The sequence below is a fragment of the Bos indicus x Bos taurus genome, chromosome 3 (genome assembly GCF_003369695.1).
Source record: "Bos indicus x Bos taurus breed Angus x Brahman F1 hybrid chromosome 3, Bos_hybrid_MaternalHap_v2.0, whole genome shotgun sequence".
Taxonomy (NCBI): domain Eukaryota; kingdom Metazoa; phylum Chordata; class Mammalia; order Artiodactyla; family Bovidae; genus Bos; species Bos indicus x Bos taurus.
This window is the reverse complement of record NC_040078.1, coordinates 13,901,343-13,923,626: the sequence shown is the minus strand read 5'-3', so window position 1 is coordinate 13,923,626 and position 22,284 is coordinate 13,901,343. Positions and strand designations below refer to the sequence as shown.

The 22,284-nt window shown below is 54.8% G+C and overlaps 1 protein-coding gene across 10 annotated transcripts in view; it reads right to left on the bottom strand.

Annotated features, from left to right (window-relative positions):
* The window catches only part of ARHGEF11 (Rho guanine nucleotide exchange factor 11), a 116,744-nt gene that overhangs the window by 1,358 nt on the left and 93,102 nt on the right, over positions 1-22,284 (bottom strand). For 5 of the 10 annotated variants that reach the window (XM_027529615.1, XM_027529695.1, XM_027529637.1 and 2 more), the window contains 23 exons: positions 20,746-20,769; positions 19,608-19,752; positions 19,200-19,299; positions 18,405-18,434; positions 15,301-15,427; positions 11,917-12,096; positions 11,781-11,828; positions 11,387-11,574; positions 11,005-11,151; positions 10,662-10,741; positions 10,436-10,561; positions 9,758-9,875; positions 8,704-8,882; positions 8,085-8,160; positions 7,602-7,769; positions 6,803-6,893; positions 5,904-6,029; positions 5,400-5,461; positions 4,304-4,522; positions 3,592-3,954; positions 1,840-1,935; positions 678-925; positions 306-495 (listed from right to left, as the gene is read on the bottom strand). In XM_027529615.1, the coding sequence (XP_027385416.1) occupies positions 306-495; positions 678-925; positions 1,840-1,935; positions 3,592-3,954; positions 4,304-4,522; positions 5,400-5,461; positions 5,904-6,029; positions 6,803-6,893; positions 7,602-7,769; positions 8,085-8,160; positions 8,704-8,882; positions 9,758-9,875; positions 10,436-10,561; positions 10,662-10,741; positions 11,005-11,151; positions 11,387-11,574; positions 11,781-11,828; positions 11,917-12,096; positions 15,301-15,427; positions 18,405-18,434; positions 19,200-19,299; positions 19,608-19,752; positions 20,746-20,769 (3,131 nt within the window). The remainder of the gene's footprint in view (positions 1-305; positions 496-677; positions 926-1,839; positions 1,936-3,591; positions 3,955-4,303; positions 4,523-5,399; positions 5,462-5,903; positions 6,030-6,802; positions 6,894-7,601; positions 7,770-8,084; positions 8,161-8,703; positions 8,883-9,757; positions 9,876-10,435; positions 10,562-10,661; positions 10,742-11,004; positions 11,152-11,386; positions 11,575-11,780; positions 11,829-11,916; positions 12,097-15,300; positions 15,428-18,404; positions 18,435-19,199; positions 19,300-19,607; positions 19,753-20,745; positions 20,770-22,284) is intronic. The other 5 variants (XM_027529626.1, XM_027529704.1, XM_027529683.1 and 2 more) reach the window with 4 other exon arrangements.

The following is a 22,284-nucleotide window of genomic DNA, read 5'->3' as shown; positions in this document are numbered from 1 at the left end:
ACAATCTGCTTCTGAAGCACTTATTAAGGATGGGTTTCGGATGTGAGACTAGGTTCCTCTTGGTTGGTTATCTCCAGAACCCAAGGAGAAAAGAGGGTTCAGTTCTAAGGTTCCCACTTTTAGGGGAGCTTCCTCCTCCTGAAGCTGAGGAAATGAGTGAATGAATTGTACTTGAGGGGTAAAAAAAATGAGACCCCTTCTCAGAGCTCCCCCATCTTCTCATAGCCATGTGGTGATGTTTCCTCAGGAGCCAAAGGCCTTCTCCACGCACCCACCCACCCCCAACCCCAGAGGACCTCACTCACCATCCTCAGGACAGGGCCCCAGTTCGCGGCTGTCCGTGGAATCAGAGGCTGGGGGCTCCTTGGCTGGAGGGGAGAGGGAGCTTTCTATCCATCTAGCTGCCTCCGTGTGGAAACTGCCCACAGGTGTGGTGCCGCCAGATGACTGGCTCCTGAGGGACCTGAGCAGCTCTCTGTGGGCCAGCTCCATGTCCTGGAAGAGTAGCAGAGGGACATCTGCTCTGCAGCCCCTCTGGGGAAGAGGCTGTGCTAAAGGGTGGCGGGGCAGGCTGAGGCCAGAGCCCCAGGCCAGGATCTAGGGCTCCTGTGGAGACAGCTCTTGTGGGTGAAGGGTCTCGGGGGGTGGACTGCACCTCTGGGGACCTGAGCCCTTACCTTGAGCCGGTTGAGCTTGAGGGTAAGCTGCTCGATGGTGCGGAAGATCATGCCCACATCCCTGAGGGCCAGACTAGGGGGAGAGCGGCTGGGGTGCTTTTGATCTCCATGGCCTCCCTGAAGTGGGGGCTGAGGCTCTGTCTGCCAGGCAGGGAGGCCGTCGGGCTGGGAAGGGCTCGTGTGTGCTCCTGACGGGTCAGTACTTGAGTCAGGGGGTCCTGCAGGCATGCTGACGTAAAAGCAGTTCCCTGTCCCCAGCAAGACAAAGAGATTAGGAGGCAAACAGAGGAAGTCTAAGCTGTCTTCTGCTCCCCCAGTGTCTCCCAGGCTGACCCATAGGCCCAGGGAAGCCACTGCAGATGAGCTCAGAGCAGGCTGGCCCCAAGCTGCCTATCAGTCTCCCAAAACCCTTCGCCTTGAGAACCTTCGAGATGGTGATGTTGCCCAGTGGGGCCCACACCAGGGGGAGACTAAGGAGCTAGTGGTGGAGGTTAAGGGAGAAGGGGAAGGGTGGTCGTGTTTCTTCTGGGAAACCGCAGTGGCCCCCATTCCCTGAAGGAAGGGTGAAGGGGGGGGTGAGCTGGCTTTAGATGCTTCTGAAAGAGGTGGGTGGGCGCCTCCTTCTTCTGCCCCATCTCAGGCTCTACTGAACTTCAACACAGCCCCCTCCCTAATGGCCAATTACTTCGTGATCTTTGAGATACCTCATCAGAGAGGGTTAAGGACAGCTAGAGGATGCCGAGGGTCCCTGACAGGACAGTCAGCATAGGTAAATGTCCAGGAGCCTGGGAGGCCCCGCAAGCCCTTTCCCACAGTGACCCTGACTGGTGTGGTGGTTGGTGTGGGGGGTGAGGTGGCTCAGAGGGTCAGGCTAAGGACACTGCGCTCACCTCCCCCACCTCCTGTGACTCAGCACAGCTGCTTCACTCTGCGGCTCAGAAAGGGGCCTGTGCAGCTCTTGGAGAGGGGCTGGCACAGGTCTGGCCCCCCACCTTTAGGCCCACGGCCTACTCTCCCTGATTCCAGACAGTTGAGGGAGTGTGTATGGTGGTGCGTGTCCACATGACTGCAGGCAGGGGTCTAATCCCAGAAGCCCAGCTCTGTCCTCAAGGGCTCCCATTCCAGCCCTGCCTGCCTCTGGCTCCAAGGAGAGGTTCGTTACCCGCAGCCTTTGCTCCGCCTTCCGCTTCGGGTGGCTCAGGCCCTGCCTGGCCACTCTCTGGTAGTGCAGGGACCACCTTGCTGCCCGCCACCTCCGCTGCACCAACACCACCACCAGGGAGAGCAGAGACCGAGAGAAGGAACGGGAAGGGAGACAGAGCAGGAAGGAGAGGGAGAGAGAAGAGGCAGGTGGGGGGGCGGGGTGAAGAAAAAGAAAAAGGGAAGAACAAAGTAAACACAAGATCACACATGATTACACCCCACGGAGCTACAGAGAACTGCTCCACCAATTCACCAATTCACCAGAGGAGAGAGAAGGAAGGTCAGGTCCCAGAAACCCAGGAGAGAGCACAGACCTCGGGCAGGTGGAGAGAAAAATGCTCCTGGAAAAGGAGGCAGAGCTGGGCACTGGGGGAGGAAAGGAGACCCCCGGTACTGGTGTGGACGGCCCCCGCCCCTCTTCTTCCCCCTGCTGCACTCCTCAGACCAGGCTGCCCTCTCCTCAGCTGACTCTTCCCTCTGTCGTCTGGGCTTTGGCCAAACCTGCCCTGACCCCCGTCCCAGCCCGTCCTGGTTTTTCCTGCATTAAAATCGGGGCCACCCAGCTCCCTGCTCATTCACCAGAGCCCCCCAGTCTCACACGGCTCCCCAGCCCGTCCTGCAGGCCGCCCAGCTCCCTGCTCACTCACCAGAGCCCCCAGTCTCACACAGCTCCCCAGCCCGTCCTGCAGGCCGCCCAGCTCCCTGCTCACTCACCAGAGCCCCCAGTCTCACACAGCTCCCCAGCCCATCCTGCAGGCCGCCCAGCTCCCTGCTCACTCACCAGAGCCCCCAGTCTCACACAGCTCCCCAGCCCGTCCTGCAGGCCGCCCAGCTCCCTGCTCACTCACCAGAGCCCCCAGTCTCACACAGCTCCCCAGCCCGTCCTGCAGGCCGCCCAGCTCCCTGCTCACTCACCAGAGCCCCCAGTCTCACACAGCTCCCCAGCCCATCCTGCAGGCCGCCCAGCTCCCTGCTCACTCACCAGAGCCCCCAGTCTCACACAGCTCCCCAGCCCGTCCTGCAGGCTGCCCAGCTCCCTGCTCACTCACCAGAGCCCCCAGTCTCACACAGCTCCCCAGCCCGTCCTGCAGGCCGCCCAGCTCCCTGCTCATTCACCAGAGCCCCCAGTCTCACACAGCTCCCCAGCCCGTCCTGCAGGCCGCCCAGCTCCCTGCTCACTCACCAGAGTCCCCAGTCTCACACAGCTCCCCAGCCCGTCCTGCAGCCCTCCTGTTGGCTCTGCCTGCAGACCCACCCCGCCTCCGCCCCACACATCAGTGCTTCCTTGCTGCTCTCTAGAGCCACCAGCTGCAGCCCTCTGCCTGTGTCTTTCTAGAGATGAAGACCCTGAGAAGAGCCCCACTTCTCCTTAGGACTGCGAGCAGTGAACAATGCTAGCAGAAACTTACTGGCAGCTGACTTGTGCCACAGTGATATCCTCATAACATAGAATGAAGTCCAGAGGGGCTTTAGAATTTCTCCCAGGGTCACAGGGATATTAAGTAATGGAGCTCGGACCCTGTACCTCGGCTGTCTGACCCCTAAGCCTTTACATGATGTCAACAGGTCTCCTTCCCTAGGATCGGGACAAACCTCTGCACACACGGCTTCCAGACAGGGGCGGGGGGGAGGGGGAAGCAGCCAGCTGGAAGACTCAGTGCTCCCCTAGCAAAGCTGGCCATGTGCCCCCAAGGGGACCAACTTACTTTACCTTTTCTTACAACTTTGTAACTTCCTGTGCCCTCTGTGCTTGAAGCTTCTTCCTCCGGACTCTTGTCTAGCTCAGAAGATTCCCAGATCCCGGAATTCCTGGTCCTTGGGGGCAGTTGTTCCAGAGAACGCAAAGTCGTGTCCTCCTGTCCAGGCTGGCTCCACTCTGGCCCCAAGAGTGGGGCAGTGTCCCCTTCAGTCCCCGCAGGAGCTCGCCCTGGGGAGCCTGGGTCCCAGGGGTGCGAAGTGATGCTGATGAAGGAGGGTGTAGGGGTCAGGTCGTCCTCGGGCTCCCCGGCAGCTCGGGGGTCCGTGGGGTGACCGGGCAGCAGGCTCCACAGGATCAGGTGCCGCAGGTTCTCCACTGGAGGGGAAACAGGGGGATGGCTTCCTGGACACAGGACCGCACACCTGGCCATGGCGGGAGTGGGTGCAGAGGAGGTGGGGGGCTGCTGCTCCCTTCTCCCACCCCCACTGGTGACACTGCCTCTGCAGTCACAGGGTGGAACTGGGAGACTATGGCCAACCAGCTGGGGGATGGGCTGAACGGTGGGGCAGGGGGACAGGAACAACAATGGTCTCTCTGCATCCTTCTCTCCTTGAGCACAACTCAGGGAGAGGCTCTGAGCAGGCCGAGTGGGGTATCTGCCTGTTGACACTGGCCAAGCCGCTGGGGCACTGGGGGCTGACAGCCAGGGCCAGGAGGCACTCACCGTCCTCCAGGGCTGCGTCGGCGAGTCCTTCTATGAACAGAGGGCCTGGGAGGGGCAGGAGGATGGGGTCCCTCGTCCTGCTTCCCCTGTGCTTGCTGTCCAGCGAGGCAGAAGAGTGAGGCAGCGCTCCCAGTTCCTCTTCCTCCACGCTGCCCTCCTGCTCAGCATCTGCCAGCAGCGCCAAGGGCTTCCCTTGGACCCTCTGCTGGCACCCCATGCCTGTTTCGGATGGGAGGACAGTATAAAGCAGGGAAGGAGGGAGGGCATGTACGGGCTGATCCCAGGTCCAGCTTCGGGTTCAAGCGGCTGGGAACACTGGCTGATTCATTCCACAATGTTTACTGAGCCTCAATCATGGCCAGGCACCATCCCAGGCTCCTGGCACACATCAGTAGAAAAAAAACAGAGATCCCTGCCCCGTGGAACTTAAATTCTAATTGACGAACATAGAGAAAAAGAAAATAAGTAAATTAACTACATGATTTAGCTAAGAAGTGCGATAGGAAAGAAAAAACCATACGCGGGGGTACGGAAAATCAGGAATGCTGGTATTAAACCGAGTGGTCAAAGAAGGGAACTTGGTGCAAAGCTGACAATCCATCTGCACAAAGCCTTGAAGTGGGGCGGGCGTCAGGAGAAGCGTTCACGCGGAAGGAAGCAGGAAACAGACCCAACCAGGGAGCCTACTCAGGGGATTTCTCTCTCAACTTGAGGCGGTAAGTTACTTGACATTAAAAACTCAACCAGAGTTCTGTCTGGGGCCCTCGTGCCCCTGTCGACCTAGTGACTGTATCTTCAGCCCTCTGAGCTCCACTCCCCATCCCCACCCTCAGGATTCCCGTACCAGCACACCTCTAAGAGCATCTCGTTCTCCACTAGGAGCCCCCAGACTCTACCTGACTGCCCCCTCTTCCTCCTCAGGGGGGAAGCTCTGTTCACTTGAGCCTGTTCTTTCCTCTTCCAGACCTCCTTCCTCATTCTGCTTTTCTCTGTTCTTATGGCCCCTTATGGCTCTCTATCACCCACAGCCACCTCCTTATCTGTGCCTAGAGAGTGAACTGGGTCGGGCCCCCACAGAGACAGCTCAGGGACTTACCTCCAGGGGCTGCCCCAGGCTCCGCTTCACCACGGAACACCTCGGAGTCATCTGGTCCTGCCCTGCGAGGAGAAACAGTCAAGGTGAGAGAGGCCCGCCCGCCTGGAATTCTGGCTCTCTGCCAGCTGGGAGGTGGCCACGTCATGAAATTCCACTCTGGCCTCCTGAGTTCACATGGGCAATGCAGGAGCAGGCCCAAGAAGGCAGTGGCTTAGATTTCAGACCTGCTGTCTGGTTAGCAACCTGGAGAGGAGGGTGGGTGCTGGCCAAGCTTCTCTTGGTCCTGATTCTGCCCCCTCACCCCCACAATTCAGGCACAGTCTGAGCAGGGCAATGGGGAGAAGGCCAAGCAGGGACAGAAGGTGGAGGTGCAGGCGTGCCTTACTCCACCTGCCTGCTAACACCCGGCAGTTGAGGCTGCCCGGCCCAGGGGGCGAAGGGCTTAGAAGCAGCACACGAGTGGCTTGGAGGGGGGATGGTGAGCAGGCCTGGAGGGCTGCTCACCTGCTGGGTGGGGGGCTCTGGTCGGCTGGCTCCTGGGGGCCTGGGGGCGGGGGGTGGATAGGTGTTGGGGCAGCTCCGGGGAGCCTGGTGGCGTTCCGAACAGCCTCTTCTAAGAGCTCCATCCACCTGTTGCTCGGCAGGAGAAGAGAGGTCTGGTGGTGACAAGTGGGCAGAGGAGCACAGCGCCTCCCCCACCAACCCCGAGTCAGAGCTGCGAGGCCCTCTGCCAGAGCCTGCCCTGAGGACCCTCTGCTCAGTGGGTGTCCCAGCGCCCGTGCAGCTCTGACTGGCTGCCCCGCCAGGGGCAGGTTTATATACCCCGAAGCTACCAACTGCTGAACACCAACCCTCTGTTAGGCTCTGCGCTCTGCATTCAGTATCTGTTCTCTCTCAATGTAACTCCCAAGAGGCAGCGCTATCCGCAGTCACAGATGGAAGCCCCGAGAAACTGTCTGACCCAAGCTGTCTCTGGCCTCTACGTCAGACAGGCTACTACTGAGGCTGGCTACTGTCGGGAATATGGGTGGGTGGATGCCGGGGGGTGGAGATGACAGTTCTGGAGGCAAACACCTTTGAAGAACGCTGGCATTTAAAACACTTGATGGAGAAAGAGAAAAAGAACCCAGGGGAAGGGAGTGGGGCCAGAGAAAGGAGAGGAGCAGCGGACGGCTGGAAGACCGCTGGTAGCGCCTTTCCTTGGACAGGCCGCTCACGGGTTCAGGGATGGCGATCCCGAAAGCCTCTCTGTGTCTGTCTTATCTCCCTCTTCTGCGTCAAGGCCCCATCCTCTAACCACTCTGGGCCCAGTCCTGGTCTCATTGTCCAAGTCCTCACACACCGCCCTGGTCCCACGGGGATGGCAGTTACGCGGGACTGCCCCGCTTCCCAGCAATCCTCACGTGTTCTTGTCTGATGACGTCAAAGCCACCAACTCGTAGATCTGGGGTGGGCCCAACTCAGAGGTACAGATGATGAAGAAGGCCCGTTTATCTGTGAGAAAGAGAGAAGCAGAAGGGTCTGTACTGGGGGTGGCAGAGGCATGACTGCAGCCTGGGTCAGGTGACAAAGTGTGGTCTTGAAACCCTGACCCTCAACCAGGTGGAGAATGCAGCGCTAGTTGGACCTAGGTCATTGGGTTCCACTTACAGAAGGACGGAGACCATTCTGGGTCCTCTAATGCCACCTTCATAGTCCTCGCCTCCCACTTTCCTCACAGTGAGGGCTGAGGGTTATAAAACCACATCACACCCGTCCTCCCTTTCCACCTCCCCCAAGAGACAGGCATTGCATCACTCCCCAGGCTACAGCTGAGGAGAGCGAGCCCAAGAGCCCTTCCTGTACGTGCTCCGCTTCTCACTAACGTGCCCGGAGCATAGGGCTGGGCTCTGGACTGTGGGTGTGAACTCTGCCTGTCCCTCCTGCAGCAGGAAGGCGTGTCCTACTCGTCTCTGCCCAGTTCTGCTTCCTCATCCTCAGTCCACCCTCCGTGCTCACATCCCATCCTGCCTGCACCAGGCTGTCCACCTTCATCCCCATCCTACCCCATACTGAACCACATTTTCCTGCTTAGATGAGTCAGGGTAGAGGAAAAGTCACACAGGCAGGCCAGTAAGTTCATCACCCAGCGCTCACTGGACGTGAGTACCAGGGCGCATGGCCTGGGACCTGGGCCAGCTGGGGCCGTCTCCTCGTGGGTACCTGTGGCCACTGAGCGGACGAGCACAGCGTTGAGCTTGAGCACGGGGCTGAAGGTCTGCTTGCTGTCCGAGGAGCCCACGGCCGTCTTGCTGTGGCACTTGAGCAGCAGCTTCTCGTCCTGTTTCTGCAGCAGCACCAGGAGGTCCTCCAGCAGCAGCACATGGAGGTCTGGAGGAGGGTGGTGCTGGTGAGGGGTTCCCTGCTGCCTGCTCAGCCCTCACCAACACCTGGGATATCAGAGGCTCCTGGATGGTCATCCTCAGTCTGGGAAGCCCCCGAGTCTGGTGACCTGCTTGGTTTTTGGTCCTCCCTCCCCATGCTGTGCTCCAGGTGCCCTGAGCTCTCAACCCCAGTGGTGTTTGGAGCTGCCTCCCAGCTACCTTACCGCCCTTAAGAGCGCCAGGTACAGGGCTGATGATCCAGAGAGGAAGAGCCCGGGTGACGCCCTAGATTCCCTCTTGGCCCCAGGCCCCTCGCGCTTACCCAAGGTCTTATCCTTGCTGATCCTCCAGGTCAGAGGCCCCTCATGGATCATCTTTCTGGTTGTAAGATCCAAACTCTGTTAAAGAGACACCATTCATTCAACAAGCATCTGAAAACCTGGACTCTATGCTAAGGTGCTGGGCATCAGTGGTGTGAACAAGAACTAGTCGCTTGCCCTCACACTCTTGTGGGGGATGCAAACAAGTAAAAAGGCAACTGCAAAGTCACAGGCCACGTGCTGTGCTGGCGGATACACTGGTGGCCCTGGCGGGGGTCTCTCTACTCCCTACCACATGCTGTTGATCCTCCGAAGGGGGTCCTGCCCATGCCTTCAGCTTTATTTCCTCCCACATGGCCTTCACTGTTACCTTGAGTCTGTTCCCACCTCCTGCTCTCCCTGGCTGAGTTCTCACATCTAGTCTCTGTAGTCTGGCTGTTTGCCCTTGTCTGTCTAGGGACAAGGTGACAACAGTAACCGGTGCTGTGTAATTCCAGGGGTCTCATCACACGTCCTTTTACAAACCGGCACAGGTCTCCTCCCCCAAGTACTCTCCAGGTCCTGAGTGGACTGCTGCTCCTAAGGAGGCCCAAGAAGTATGTGTGCCTGTGGGGCTCTGACCTTGAACTCTGCTGCCAGGGGGTTGCTGGCCCTCTCCAGAGAGGTGGTGTCCAGGCGCTTCTGGTAGCCTTCCAGACGGTGCCGGTTCTCTGTCTGCTTTACTGCTTCGTTCACATACTTGAGAATTTCCCGGCACTGGTCCCGGGCCCGGCAGAGTTTCTCATGCTCGGAGGTGCCGCCTGCCCACGGGGTAACAAGGGTTTTTAGAGCTCCTGCCAGATGAGCCTGCCAGGAGCTGGCTACCGACACACATTAGTGGGCTACCGGGGCCAGCTAGTCACACATCACTGGCATGGGTGGAGATATGCCACCCTGCCTAACTTTGACCTCAAACATAAGGACGACATATTCTGAGGACGCATAGGCGTCAAACCTCTGCTCTGCAGACAGTGATGGCTCTTGGGAATTCCTGCCTAGATTACAACTGGCTCTACAGGTGTGGGGACACGGATGGGGACCGAGGGAGCGATGGTGCCTCCCTCTAAGAACAGGGAGTTTCGGGTCCTTCCCACTTCTCCACGCTGACGCCAATGTCTCCAACTTGAGGGTGGTGAAAGGTGCTCGGGATCCCAGGGACAGTGACAACCTGGGGCTAGACCCCCTAATTCAGCTTGGTCCCCTACTCCTCTGGAGTAACTCACCATGCATGGCTGTATCTTTTGTGCATCGCAACGCCCCCAGAGACGTCCAGCAGGGGGTATGAATGGGACTAAAATCCAGTCACAACCTCTGGTGCGGGACCATGCCCCTTAGAGGAGCCAAGGTGCCCTGTGTGCCAACCCCACATCATCAGAGGCTTTGCTCCCATCTGTACAGAGGCCCCACACAGGCTGGTGGCAGCCTGTACCTCCTCCTGTGCTGAGCACCTTATTTATTGCCAAAGCGCATTACAATGGTTATCTTCTCTGAGACTGACCGTAAGAACACAAGGATGAAGACCCTCAAGACCAGAGAGGTCAAGTGACTTGCTAAGGTCACAAAGCAGGTCTGTGCCAGAACCAGGCTGTGGGCTACGGGCTGCTGCCTCCCAAGGCCAGGTGTCCGTGGGCCCTACCCTCTGTGTGCTTGATGATGTTCTCCAGCAGCAGCGGGTATTTGGTGAGCCGCTGCATCTCGGAGATGATGAGGTCTCGAAGCTGTAGTCGCCGGCACTGAGGGTGGCTCTCGGCCTCCTACAGGGAAGGACGCACAGAGGAAGATGGCAGCCCGGGTTAGGAGCTGGCTTGTGGGCTCAGGACCCACAGGACGGGACAGATGCTAAATAGGTCCTAATTCCGGAAGAGTCACTCAGAAATGGTGGTGGCAGCTTCTTGCTTTGATATTTAGGAAAAAGCTGGTGGGGGCAGAAAGACAATAGCCCAAGAAAGGGATACGGTCAAGGCACATAAAGCAAGGATTATTCCCACTTTATAGACAAAAAAATTGAGATCCATCTGAGTGAATACAGGCATTAGTAGGTGAGCAAGGCCATCTGATAGCAAGGCTGGTGTCTCTGTATTGAGAGCGGGTATATGTCAGTGTTTCTGAAGAGGCAGCCTGGGGAGGGTGTGGATGGAGCAGAATTGCTGGTCACCAACCCTGGTAGAGAGAAGAGGCCAAGGTACCTGGAGCTGGGGGCCAGTGGGGCAGTCTGGGAGATAGTGGGTCGACCTGGTAAACTCTCCCCCTCGGCCTCACTGAGCTAAGACTGGACTGGCTGGTTTCAGCTGTGATAAGTACAGGCCAAGCGTACCTGCATGAAGAGCTGAAACCGGCTCTCCTTGCGCTGCCTGGTCTTGATCAGCTCCAGAGCGATGGACTGATAGGAGCAGAACTGTGCGGCCACCTCCTGGAGCTCCTCCCGGGCAGGGCCGTCAAACTGATAGAGAGAATGGACACCATACAGCCCACCTCACACCCTTGCTTGGAACCTCTCCCCCTCTTCCTCCAAGGCCTCCCCAGGGCCTGGGCAGCCATACCCGAGCCAGCATGAGGTCACTGACTTCTTTGATAATGGGGCCCTCCTCCCGGAGCTTCCTCATAGCTTCACACCAGGAATCTGGGGGCAAGGAGAGAAGACAGAGCGCCTGGGGTTGAGCTGTGTGGCCAGGCCCTTGGTGATGGGGGAAAGAGGTCTCTGAGGGTCGTGCCATGGGGGCAGGGTCTGGGAGCCACTTCACACACGGGGGAGTTGGAATGCTGGCTTCAGGCTGGGCATCAGGTTCTCCCACCAAAGAGAAGAGGCAGGGGCTATGTGCTCAGGGGTCCTGGCATGTGGGCAGCAGGCTGGCCAGGGGTGGGGGCGGGCAGGGAGCTCCTCACTGTGGATCTCGATGAGCTCGGGAAGGTTGGGAAAGAGCCGGGCCAGCTCCTCTCGGGGCAGCAGGCCCTCCTTCTTCATCCGCTGGTAGAAGATCAGGTCCAGGACCCGGAGTGTGCGCAGATGGGACGCCTCGGTCACGAACAGCTCTGAGCAGGTGCAGGAATAAGGAGGGCCAAAGAGACAGCGGGACAGTCGTCAGCAAGGATATACTGGGACCTCTCCTGAAGGCCAGGATGGAGGTGGTCCTCATAGGAATCACAGCATGGGCCGGCCGTGCCCTAAGGCCCCACCCTCTCTCTCTACCACCCTGTGTGTCGGAGGTGCTCTGCACCTGTTACCACATGAGTCAGTGTGGAAGTAGGGAGAGGCAGCTGGTCTCACCATTGATGACCTCCTGCCGGTCAATCTCCCTCTGGCTCAGCCTGGCCACCACGTCCTTGCCCACTGTGTGCTGCCAGTTCTGGGCGTCTGGCTCTGGCTCCAGGTCAGACAGCTGGCCCAGATCGTCTTCTAGAAGGTTGGGGAGGAGGGGGTCTGTGCAGAACCCCAAGTTGGGGGACTCGATACTCCTGGGGGAAAAGAGGTGGCGGCTCAGTGCCACACGGAGGAAGAGGTCAAACGTGGGGTGTGTCCCCCACTCCCCTGCCCAACCTGCTTGTCCTGGGCCCTCGGAAACCAGGGAGCCAGGAAGAGGAGTTGCACTGCCAACAGGCCCGCAGAAGGCACGGCTGGGTTGGGGACACCTAACAGAGACGCTGCTGCGCCCATCACTCACCTGCGGCCCATTTTGGGGGTGAAGGGAGGGGTTGGGTTCTCAAGAGACCTGTGGAGAGAATGTCAACTCTGAGCCACCCTAGGCTGCCTGGCCCCCAAGATACCAGTGGGCGGAGCCCTCCCCGAGCCCCGCCCACCTGGTGGAGAGGCTGGAGGCAGACGAGGAGGCTGACTGGTGCAGGCGGGCGGCCTCCGCGGCGGCGTCCATGTCCACGTCGCTGCGAGAGCGGGGCACGTTCTCCGCCTTCCGGGATCGCTTCATCTCCTCCCGGCCCTTCAGGCTCTCAGAGCGGCCCAGGCGAATCTCTGAGCGTGAACTGGGTGGAAACAGCAAGAGACTTTGGGGTCTCACATCTGACCAGCTCTGACCTGCTACTCCATCTCAGGGCCTGCCTTGGCACTGCAGGCTTCCACTCCAAACACCAGACCCAACGTGCCCAAACTCCCCGTGGCAGACACTGCTCAGTGACAAACCGCTTTTACTACAGACTCCTTCCTCTCCCCAGCTAGGCTTGATGGACAGAGCCTCTCATCTTCCTCTTTCCTTTAAAAAAATTTTTATTTATTTATCTTTTGGGTGTGCTGGGTCTTTGTTGCTATGTGGGCTCTTCTCTAGTTGCGGTGTGCATGGGCTTCTTACTGTGGTGGCTTGTCTTGTTGAAGAGCACGGGCTCTACGGCATGCAAGCTTCAGAAGCTTCAGGGTTGGGCTCATCACCTGTGGTTCCCAGGCTCAACAGTGGTGGCCCCGCGGGCTTAGCTGCTCCGCGGCATGTAGGATCTTCCCAGACCAGGGATCGAACCCATGTCTCCCGCACTGGCAGGCAGATACTTTACCACTGAGCCACCAGGGAAGCCTTCATCTTCCTCCTGACTGATCAGAAAGGGATCCCAAAAGGAAGCTAAAATCTGGGACTTAATAGAATCAGACTTGTGGTGTATCTGGATGCCAAAGGCCCTGAGTCCCCATCAGGCTGCTGTGGACACCAAAGTCTATCACCAGGAACCATGAGGTCCTACCCTCCCTGACCCCGCCGTCTCCTGGCCGGCTCACCTGGCCCTCTGCTCTGGAATGGGTTGGTGCCCACCCGTTCCAGGGCACCAGAGTCCAGGAGAGCTGGACTCTGCTCGAGGCACAGCTCTCCTTGTACAAGTACCCCCTCACATACTCTTTAGCATTCTCCATACTGCCTGTCAGAAAAGTCTATCTGAATTCCCACCCCTCCAGTTGCGATGTGGATAGTGGATTTCTTCTGTTCTTATCCTGAGAGCATCCTTTCTAGGCTTCCAGCCCCCTCGGAGCAGAGCAGCTTCGAAGGGTCCTTCAGGGGCATGCTTACTGATGGGCAGAAGCCTGCTCCCTGGCCTGCCATTCTTGGTCACTGAGTGTCTGTGGGGCTTGAGATGCTGACGACTGGGTGCTGCTCTTTTTCAAGTCCTGCAGTGCATCAGCCCTGTGACAGCTGGCATCTCTGACCCCTAGCTGCCCCAGGATGGTGCCTCCCCCCATGGCCCTGCTGGGCTGGTTCTTTGCTGACATTATTGCTAATCTATTTGCTGCTCTGCATCTAGGACCACAGAAGGCCTGGGGAGTCTGGAGAGTTCTTAATAGCACAGCAGACTGCTGCAGAGAAGGAGCCAAATGGCCTGGTCTCCATTCATCAAGTCTGAACTGCCAAGGGATCCAAATGCCGCTCCCCTCTGGGTTCCAACAGTTTGTCTGCAGGGTTAGAACCCACACTGTCAGCTGATCCCCTACTGAACTCACTCCTTGAAGCCTGTCAGGACAATGCCAATACAGACTACCTCAAAACACTTGCACCAGTGCCCCACAATGGGTCACTTGAGCATCTCTCATCAAACCTTGTGCAATGAGGTTCCTGGGGCTTCTTTCAAGTACCCAGAAGTGAGCAATGATCCCAAGAAGGAAGGCATACAACCCTTCTCTAGCCACAAGTTCCTAGGTTACCGCTGTCTAGAACCGGGGGCTTCTTATACCTGTTTAGTTTCTACAAAAACCTTTGACACACTACGCTGCCGATGTCATTTCTTCCAAGACTGTCAGTGAATTTATAATCACCAAATCCAAACGCTTCTGCCAGGATCCTATCCTCACCAATGTCTCAGGGAAAATTTACCTAACAACTTTAAGAATACGTTTACAAATGGTCTCAAATATTTCCTCAAAGTGCTGACAATATATCTTATAATTGTATATTTGATATATCTCTAAGATCACACCTACCTCAGCAATCATATAATTTGTATACTTAATTTACTCAATAACATTAGAACTCAACCTCTGTTGTTGTTTTGTTGTTTAGTTGCTAAGTTTTGTCTGACTCTTTGCAACCCCATGGACTGTAGCCTGCCAGGCCCCTCTGTCCAGGGGACTTCCCCAGGCAAGAATACTGGAGGGGGTTGCTGCTTCTTTCTCTAGGGGATCTCAGCCTCTGACCCCGGCACAAATCTAACCTTTATCTTGCCTAAATCTTTGTTAATTCTCACTATGGCAAAACCTTTTAACATATATTAAGCTTACAAAGGCTTAGTATAAACAGAACGGAGTAACCCTGCACACAAGCAGGAATTCTGATAACTAGTTACTTCAGGGGTAAATGAATGGTTTGATTGTGCAGGCTGATTCATGCCTTTGGGCCTGCATATAGTGCAGCTCAGCAGTGTACACAGGAACTAGTTTTGCACACACAGACCACATTTATTATACCTCAAGTGTGACTTAAGGAAGGTGCAAGGATGTTTCTGACTACAGGCAGTTTTTACTTTAAGTGCTGGCTGTAGAATGTTAGACCTAACTTGATGGTTGTCACGTCACAGTCAAGAGCAAGTCCGAGAGTACGTGTCAATGCCAGAGAAGGGTTCTTCTTCGAACCCGGCCAGAGATGGAGAACGTGAGCAATACCACAGCCTCTGCTCCCCTTGTTCTTCTAGAAGAACACTTCATTTTGAATCAATGGCCTTGATACACTCTTTGGTGATGTGGATATCTGATGCCCATTATGCTATCTGCCTTTATAGCACCCAACAGAACCTCATCTTTAGCTCTCTTCTTCATGGGCACCAAAGACTGTCTTAACCCGACTTCCTTACTTTCCAAGATTCCCCTTTGCCAGCCCCTGCACCCTCCACCCCACCTGCACTCTTCCCTAGCTGTATCATTCTGGGCTTCCTGACTACTTGCTTTAGAACACAGTCTAGCTCATTCTCAATGTGGAGGCTGCTGAGTGGCCAGGGAGTGAATCCACAGGAATTTTAAAGGCACATGATTCCTGCTGGAAGGTCGGGGGCCCTGCTCTCTCGCCTGCTGGCCTGATCACCAGCACACAGTATGTCTTCTTTTGAAGACACCCAGGCAGGAAGGTTGGGGGAGAGGGAGAGAGCACTACAGCAGGAGCCTTACAGTATAGTGGGGGGGTGAGGTAGCTGGCACTGAGCCCTGCTCCGCCCCTGCCAGTGCTCCCCTCTCTGGGCAGCCAGCAGGCCCCGTCCAGCCACTGTTACCTGTTGCTCTCCAGCAGGTCCTCGGGAAAGCTTCCTGTTGAGAGGCGCTGCGTCCCGGGTTCCGGGGCATCGTACTGCTGGTTGTTCTCAAAGTGCTGAATGATGTTCCTCACGTTGCCGGGTTTGACTGGAAGCAGAAAGATAATGAAAGATACTCTGCTTTCAGTTCAGGGACGACTCCTCAGGGCCCTCGCTCCCCTCAAGCCCAGAAGACAGTGATGAGTAAGCATGGATGAGAACAGTATGGGGCTGAAGTCAGGAGACACGGTTCGAGTTCTGGCTCTTCCACTGTGGGGTGTGGCACGCGCAGTCCCCCCACCTTTCTGGGGCTACTCTTTCTTCAGGTGCAAAATGAGAGGCTTTGGAAATACATTTGCGCTGCATATTTCTTTTGGTTCGCACATTCTTTATTACAATGACTCTCACACTTAAGAATCGTTACTAGGTTTCTAGGTTTTTCCCAAGAGCCATATACAGGCTTAAAAAATAGCCAGGAAGACCAAAAACACATCTACCTGTAATTTGGCCAGGTTGCCAAATTATACCAAGCACTTCTCAAATTTATACCACTTTCAGAGTTCGCTATTGTGTTTTTCCTCGACTTGCCTTCCTGTTCTTTCTGCCTCTACTCCTGCCTCTTCATCTCCATCATTAAAGAATCAGACACTTCATTACCAGTGGTGGGTGGGGAGTGGGTCTTAGAAGGACAGATGTCACTCTCTGGCATTCAAAGCTAAGACAAAAGAGAGCTGTCTGTGTTCCAAGTAGAGAGGGCATCTAAGAGTAAAAAGGCGTAGGTGATATTACCACATGGAGACCCTGGAGAAGAGAGCTCAGGCTGGGGGCTCAGTGGCTCCCATCTTCAAAGAGGATTTGCTAAGCTCCAGGTCCAGGCTGTCAGAACAAGAGATGGGCTAAAGATGCCACTCTGCCTGGACCAACAGGAAGGATAAGTGGGATGCAGAAGGTAAGACAAATATCCCTGGGTGCCAGGCCCTGATCCTATCTGTACTCACCAGAGACTCTGCCATCGACATACACAAATCTCAATCTCCCTGTGGATCTAAACCTGAGATTCATAAGAAAATTTCCAAGCCAGAAGAAACAGGAAAACATTTAACTGGGCTCTTCAAAGCTCACCATTCCACATCCTTTAGACAGGTAACGCTTTTCTGAAACTGCAGAATAGGTGGCTGTGTGTATGTGGTAGGAGTCAAGGCTGTTGCCATCACTCTCATTTTGGAGGTTAGAGTCAGAGCTGCCTGTCCCAGACTGAATGTACACCTGGGCCCTGGGGCAACTGCAGCAGCCAGGGGCAGCTGTGCAGCCACAGCCCGGAGCATCCCTGGCTGGGGGATGATGCGGGAGCCTGGGAACGTCCTAGAACACAGCAACTCCGGGCAGAGCCCATTGTTCCCCCTCCCCTGGGCCACTTGGAAAAGGCCCAGTTCTTGGGATATAGTTACACCCTAGCTTACACCCCAGACAAGGAACAGGTGTGGCCCTGAGATTTGGTATAACTGAATAACCCAGAGTAACAGGGGAAAAAACACGTAGATAGGAACGCATTTTTGAAAAGAGCAAAGTTTTTACCAGCAGCCTTTGCTCTCCTTCCTCCATTCTCTGAATAACAATGAAACAAAGTAAAAGTGAATTATATGTCACTAACAATCAGATACACTAACTAATAAACCAGGCTGATGGCTGATGATCATAAATGGCAAGTTTCTCAGTAAATGAGGTTTTCTAGCTTTGGTGGGTGTTTGGTTTTAGATGTGCATACAGATTTGTCTGATGTCCTGGGAACTTGGGAACACCAAATCAAATCAAGAGATGACAATAGAAAGATCTGACTCAAAGAGATGGTGAATACCCAGCATCCTTATCCTGCTCCTGGGATCAGCAACTCCACCCTGGGTGTTCCTGGCCCCTCACAGGCTGACTCAAAGCAAGCAGCCGGGGCAGGTCTTAGGCATGATGCTTACCTCATGCCCACCTCAAGGAGGGTGGATGGGAGGAAGTATGTGCTGAGAAATAAAAGTCTGTGTTTCAAAGCCATTTTTTCATTTTTTCCATTGTTTTACAGACTCCCCCCTTCCCTGTCCCAATTATTCTTTACTTTTATTGTTTATAATAGCATAACAAGGCTAGGGATTTAACTTTAAAAATAACTTTGAAAATCATTATTCTAAATCATCGTTTTATATAAAGTGAATTCTAGCAATTGATTAAACTTCTGACTGCATCTCACTGCTCTCTCTCCCCTTGATTTACTATCGAACCTAGAGAATATTAATCACTTAATTAATTCTAAGCATATGGACTTCACGGATGGGAAAGGAACCTGTCCAACTCCAGGTTCTAAGTTTCTTTGGGTTAATGCCAATTATATATGTATTTATTTTTAAAAATACACAGATTTTAGAAGATATTAGGTCCTCTAATATACACACATTAAGGTCATTCTTTTTCAATGTTGCAGTGACACTGGCAAAGTTTTAAGAGTCAGAAGAGATGCAAGTGCTACAGAGAAGGGCTTAAGCAAACGAGATGACAGAAATTAAAATACCTCAAGGCAAAACTGCTGAAGACCCATTATTAGCTAAAAAACAAACAAACAAAAAAAACCCACCTAACATTCAAAAAATGAGGATTTTATTACAGCAACTGAAAACAAAAACCTGGGGAGCTTGTGCAGGACATTTCAGTGTGAGAGTTCCCCTCACTTACACAGAGCCTGGACTCTTGGAGCCACCCACAGAGAGGTGACAGAACGAGAAAGGCCCCAGGTCGCGGAACATCGCGGAGGGCCCAGGAGCTGGCCTCTGCCAGCACCGCCAGGAGGAGCAGTACCTGGGGGGCGGCCCGGCCCCTCCCACCCTGCATCAGGCAGTATGTGCCCAGTGTGCGGGCAGGAGCCCCTGGCAGGGGCTTGTCCTGGGGAGCTTTAGCAGCATGGAGCCACACACAAGAGCAATGGAGTGCGGAAAGGGAGGAAGGATGGGCAGAACGGGAGAAGATGAAGGAGAGGGGAAGGAAAGGACTTGGAAAATGGAAACTCAATGCTAATGAAAAGAAAAACCCAAATAAAATGGTCCTTTTACCTTCCACAGGGGACAAGGGAATATAAAATGCTAAAAGAAAACAAACAAAAACAAAAGCAAACCATGAAAAATCAAATTAATGTTTCGAGTCAAAATAAAAATTACATCAAGCTGGGAAAATGAAAGGTAGTGGCAAAAACCGGGATTGATCTAGTGGAGTCCCCTCCTCCCTGCCTTCCTCAGGCAGTGATTTCAGGAAAGGCAGGAGGCCTGCACCACGGTCCTTCCCAGATTTCCAAGACTAACATGGGGATCTTAGGATAACTGGGAGCACCAGCAGCAACGCCAGACAAACGACACACAGCTGGGAAGAGATCGGTGACTGGATCCACGGAGGTCTGGGTTTCTGATGGCATGACGGAGCCTCTGGGTCCCAAACCTGCCCTCTTTCCACTCAGGTCAGCTTAACAGTCATTGAAACCCTCCATCAAGGGCCTATAATTGCTCCCAACACACAGGCCCTCAGGAGGACAGACAAGTCCATGGGTGAAGATGAAGGAGGCCCCAACTGTCAATAGGGCAGTCTTTCCAAGGAGAGGGATACCCCTCTGCATGGTTATTCGGTATCTCTGAGCTCCTAGACCTAAGCACTGGCATGACCTCCGTGGCTCTGGAGCAGGACCCTGTACCTCAGGAGCCCGTGCTGGGTGTGGCAAGGATGCAGGAGCACTGAGAGGAAGCTGACCTTGGAGTTCAGGTCTCTGGCTCCCAGAAGCACAGGAAGGCCGCCTGCTAACGTACTGGCCTTGAAGGGCCAGAGGCCCCTACCCAAGGCTTTGCTCCCCGAATACTCACTGCTCTGGGAAGAGGTTTTGGGCCTCCCGATGTACTTGAGAATGGGGTTTCGCTTCTTGTCCTCCAAGGCATCCTTGTCTTTCTTGGAATTGCTGCTCTGCTGAGACAAGAAACACTAGGGTTTGTAGAAGGCCTCGGGAGCCAGATTGGGCACTGATCACCTGGCCACTTCCCTTAAGACTGGCTCTAAACAAGCAGCTGGTGGAAGACTCATGCTTGTACCCTAACTAGCACATTTGCTTCTGGCCAGGGACTGGAGGGAGGGGGAGAGAGATCTAGTCTGGCAATTCTTAATGACTCCGTGTCCAAAGGCAGCAGGACGAGCCAGGCAACCGGAGAGGGCTCTTCCGGCTGCCTCAGTGCAGGGATCTCGCCAAGAGATGCTCCTGTCTTGGGGAGCTCTGTCACCTTCTTGGTTTTCGGGAAGAAGGGTAGCCACTTGTCTTTGTCAGGAGCGGACTGGGCCTTTTCAGCCGTGTTGGGAGGTCGTGTTTCTCGAAGACGGATGCCCGCATGGCTCATGTAGGTATTGAGGGCGAAGCCCATGGGGCCGCTGTAAGAGAGGAGCAGGTGGTGAATTGGAAGCCAGTGGAAGGGCTGGGACTCTGCGGGCAGGGTGTGTGTGAGGGTGGAGTGGTGGTGGTGTTTTGACTTGCATGACTCCCAGAAGAAGTCAGAATTCTTTTCCTATGCAGAACTCTGCCCAACCAAGGAAGAGTGGGCAGTAGAAGGACGTATAAGTTCATCAAAACAAAAGCAAATAAGCCACAGGCGTGCCTGGAGGACGGTAGAAGCCCACAGCTAAGGTCCTCAGGCATATACACGGGGCTGGGATGGCAAAGGGATGGGAAGAAAAGCCACCCGGCCCCGGCAAGTCCAGGTAAACTGCCACCACCCACCCCAAGTACACGGAGTAAAGGGTAGAAAGGATTTGTCAAGTTGCTTCCAACTGCCAGAAATGAAACTATCCAGAGTTCTGTGTTTAAAAATGTATTTGTCTCTCAATGCAGTAGACAGATTATCCACTTTGTGGATTCAGTGAAGCAAATGCTTCAGCCCTGGCTTTCCTCCTCTCTGAAACAAGACTTCTATCCCCATCTTCTCTCCCTTATGAAATGTGTGTATGCTCAAGGAATGCATACTCATTCTAACATTGGCTGCTGAGAAACAAAGGCTTCAAGGGGAAAAAACAGTGCCAACGGAGTACCCCAGCTCCCCTCCGTAGGAACCGCTAACGCAGGCTGATCCTGTCACTGCTCCCTCTTTCGGCGGTTTACGAGAAAGACGTGAGGAGGCAGAGGCAGGGCTGATGTGGGTGGAAAAGAGGAGGCCAGGAATGGGGGTGCTGGCAGCTTGGTGTCCTCACACTGAGGAGCCGGCCCACGTTCCCGGCAGTCAGGCCTGGACCTGTGACCCCCCTGTGTTGTGACACAGACACGTGGGAACTAAGCTCTGACGCTAGGGAGTCCCCTGTCCTTGGCAGAGACGCACCGCCCAGTAGCTCAGCCCCACTCCTTCCACCTTGAAACCATACAGACTCACTCACCTCCTGTCTTCCTCGTATTTGGACCTGGAACAAAAGAGAGAACCAATGACTCAGATTGCAAAGGCAGAGGCTCGTCCGCCTGTGCAAGACTGCGAGGAGGGTAAGTCCTTTCCTAGAGGAAGGGAGGGTGTCTGGGAGGGGAGCAGGATGAGGAAAGGTCAGACTCAGACCCGTTCTCAGCTCTGGAGCCAGCCTGGGGCTCAGGAGGTGGGGGTTCTCACTGCTCTGACGGACTCAGTTAGCAGAGTGACAATGATGAGGGTACCGTTCTGGCTGAAAGGAAGGGGGACTGTGGCAAACATAGCCTCTTGCTTGGTGTCTGTCCAGCCTCTGCAGCTATTATGGAGGAAGAGGCTCCTCTTTGTGTCCACCTAGGACTACATTAGAAGGGTTGGGCTGGCACTGAGGCAAGAGGAAGGAAGGTGAGGAAGCAGAGATAATACCTTGAAACTTGATTCACAGGACCCATTTACAAGAGAGAAATGACAACAGCAACTAGTATCTGAGTGCTCAGGATGGGCCAGTCTCTTTTCTAAGCTATTTACATGTATAATATTTATACTCAAAATAACCCATGAGTCAGTATTAGATATCCATTTAATGAGGCAAAGGCTTCATTCTTTTAAATAGAAGCCACTGTAAGTAGGGTACCTGTGCTGTCAGGAATAATTTCATACAATTCTGTGGTGCCGACGATCTCAGAACAGGCTGGGCTGCGTTCTGCCTCCGCCCGTGTCACTGGGGTGGCGGCCATCGCCTGGCTGTGGTTCGGAAGACGAAGGCCCAGAAAGACGCAGGCTGAGGCCCGAGGGTTGTTTCCAGACTGTGCCCGCCCCGTGGGGCCTCATCTAGTCTCATCTCCAACTGGGACCTCTTGTCAAATACCAGGTTCATACACTCAGCTGCCTATTCAAATCTCCAGTCTGATGTCTAAAAAGACCTGAGATTTCTGACACTTGCAAAACTGAGCCCCCAACTTCCTACCACCAAACTGTCCCCCATACAGTTGTCCCTAACTCGACTGATGACACCTTTGTCCTTTTAGGCGTTTAGGTAAGAACATGGAGTCTTCCCTGGTTTTTCTTTCTCTCACATCCTATACATCATTTTTTAGGAAATTTCTCCTGTTGGTTCTACAGTCAAAACACACTTGGAGCTGACCTCTTTCCACAGCCTCCATCACCAAGGCTCTGGCCTGAGCCCTACTGTGTGAGCTACGGGAACCGACTTCCCTGTTTGGAACCCCTCCACGCTCTCCCACCACCCTCCACCCACACTCAAGTCTCACAACTCCAGTGGCTCCTTGTTCACTGACAGAGAAAAACCAAGGGAGTTACAACAGACTTTGCGAGGCTGCACCTCCAGTGACCTCTGACGTCAGCACTGAGTTTCTCAATCTGCTCTGGTCACACTCACCTCCTACTGTTCCTCAAATATGCCCTGGCTGTTCGCTCTGCCTGGGATGCTCGTCCCCCAAGACGTTTCCAAAGATGATGTCCCCATTTTCTTCAGTCGCCTAAGTGTAACTTCCTGGATAAG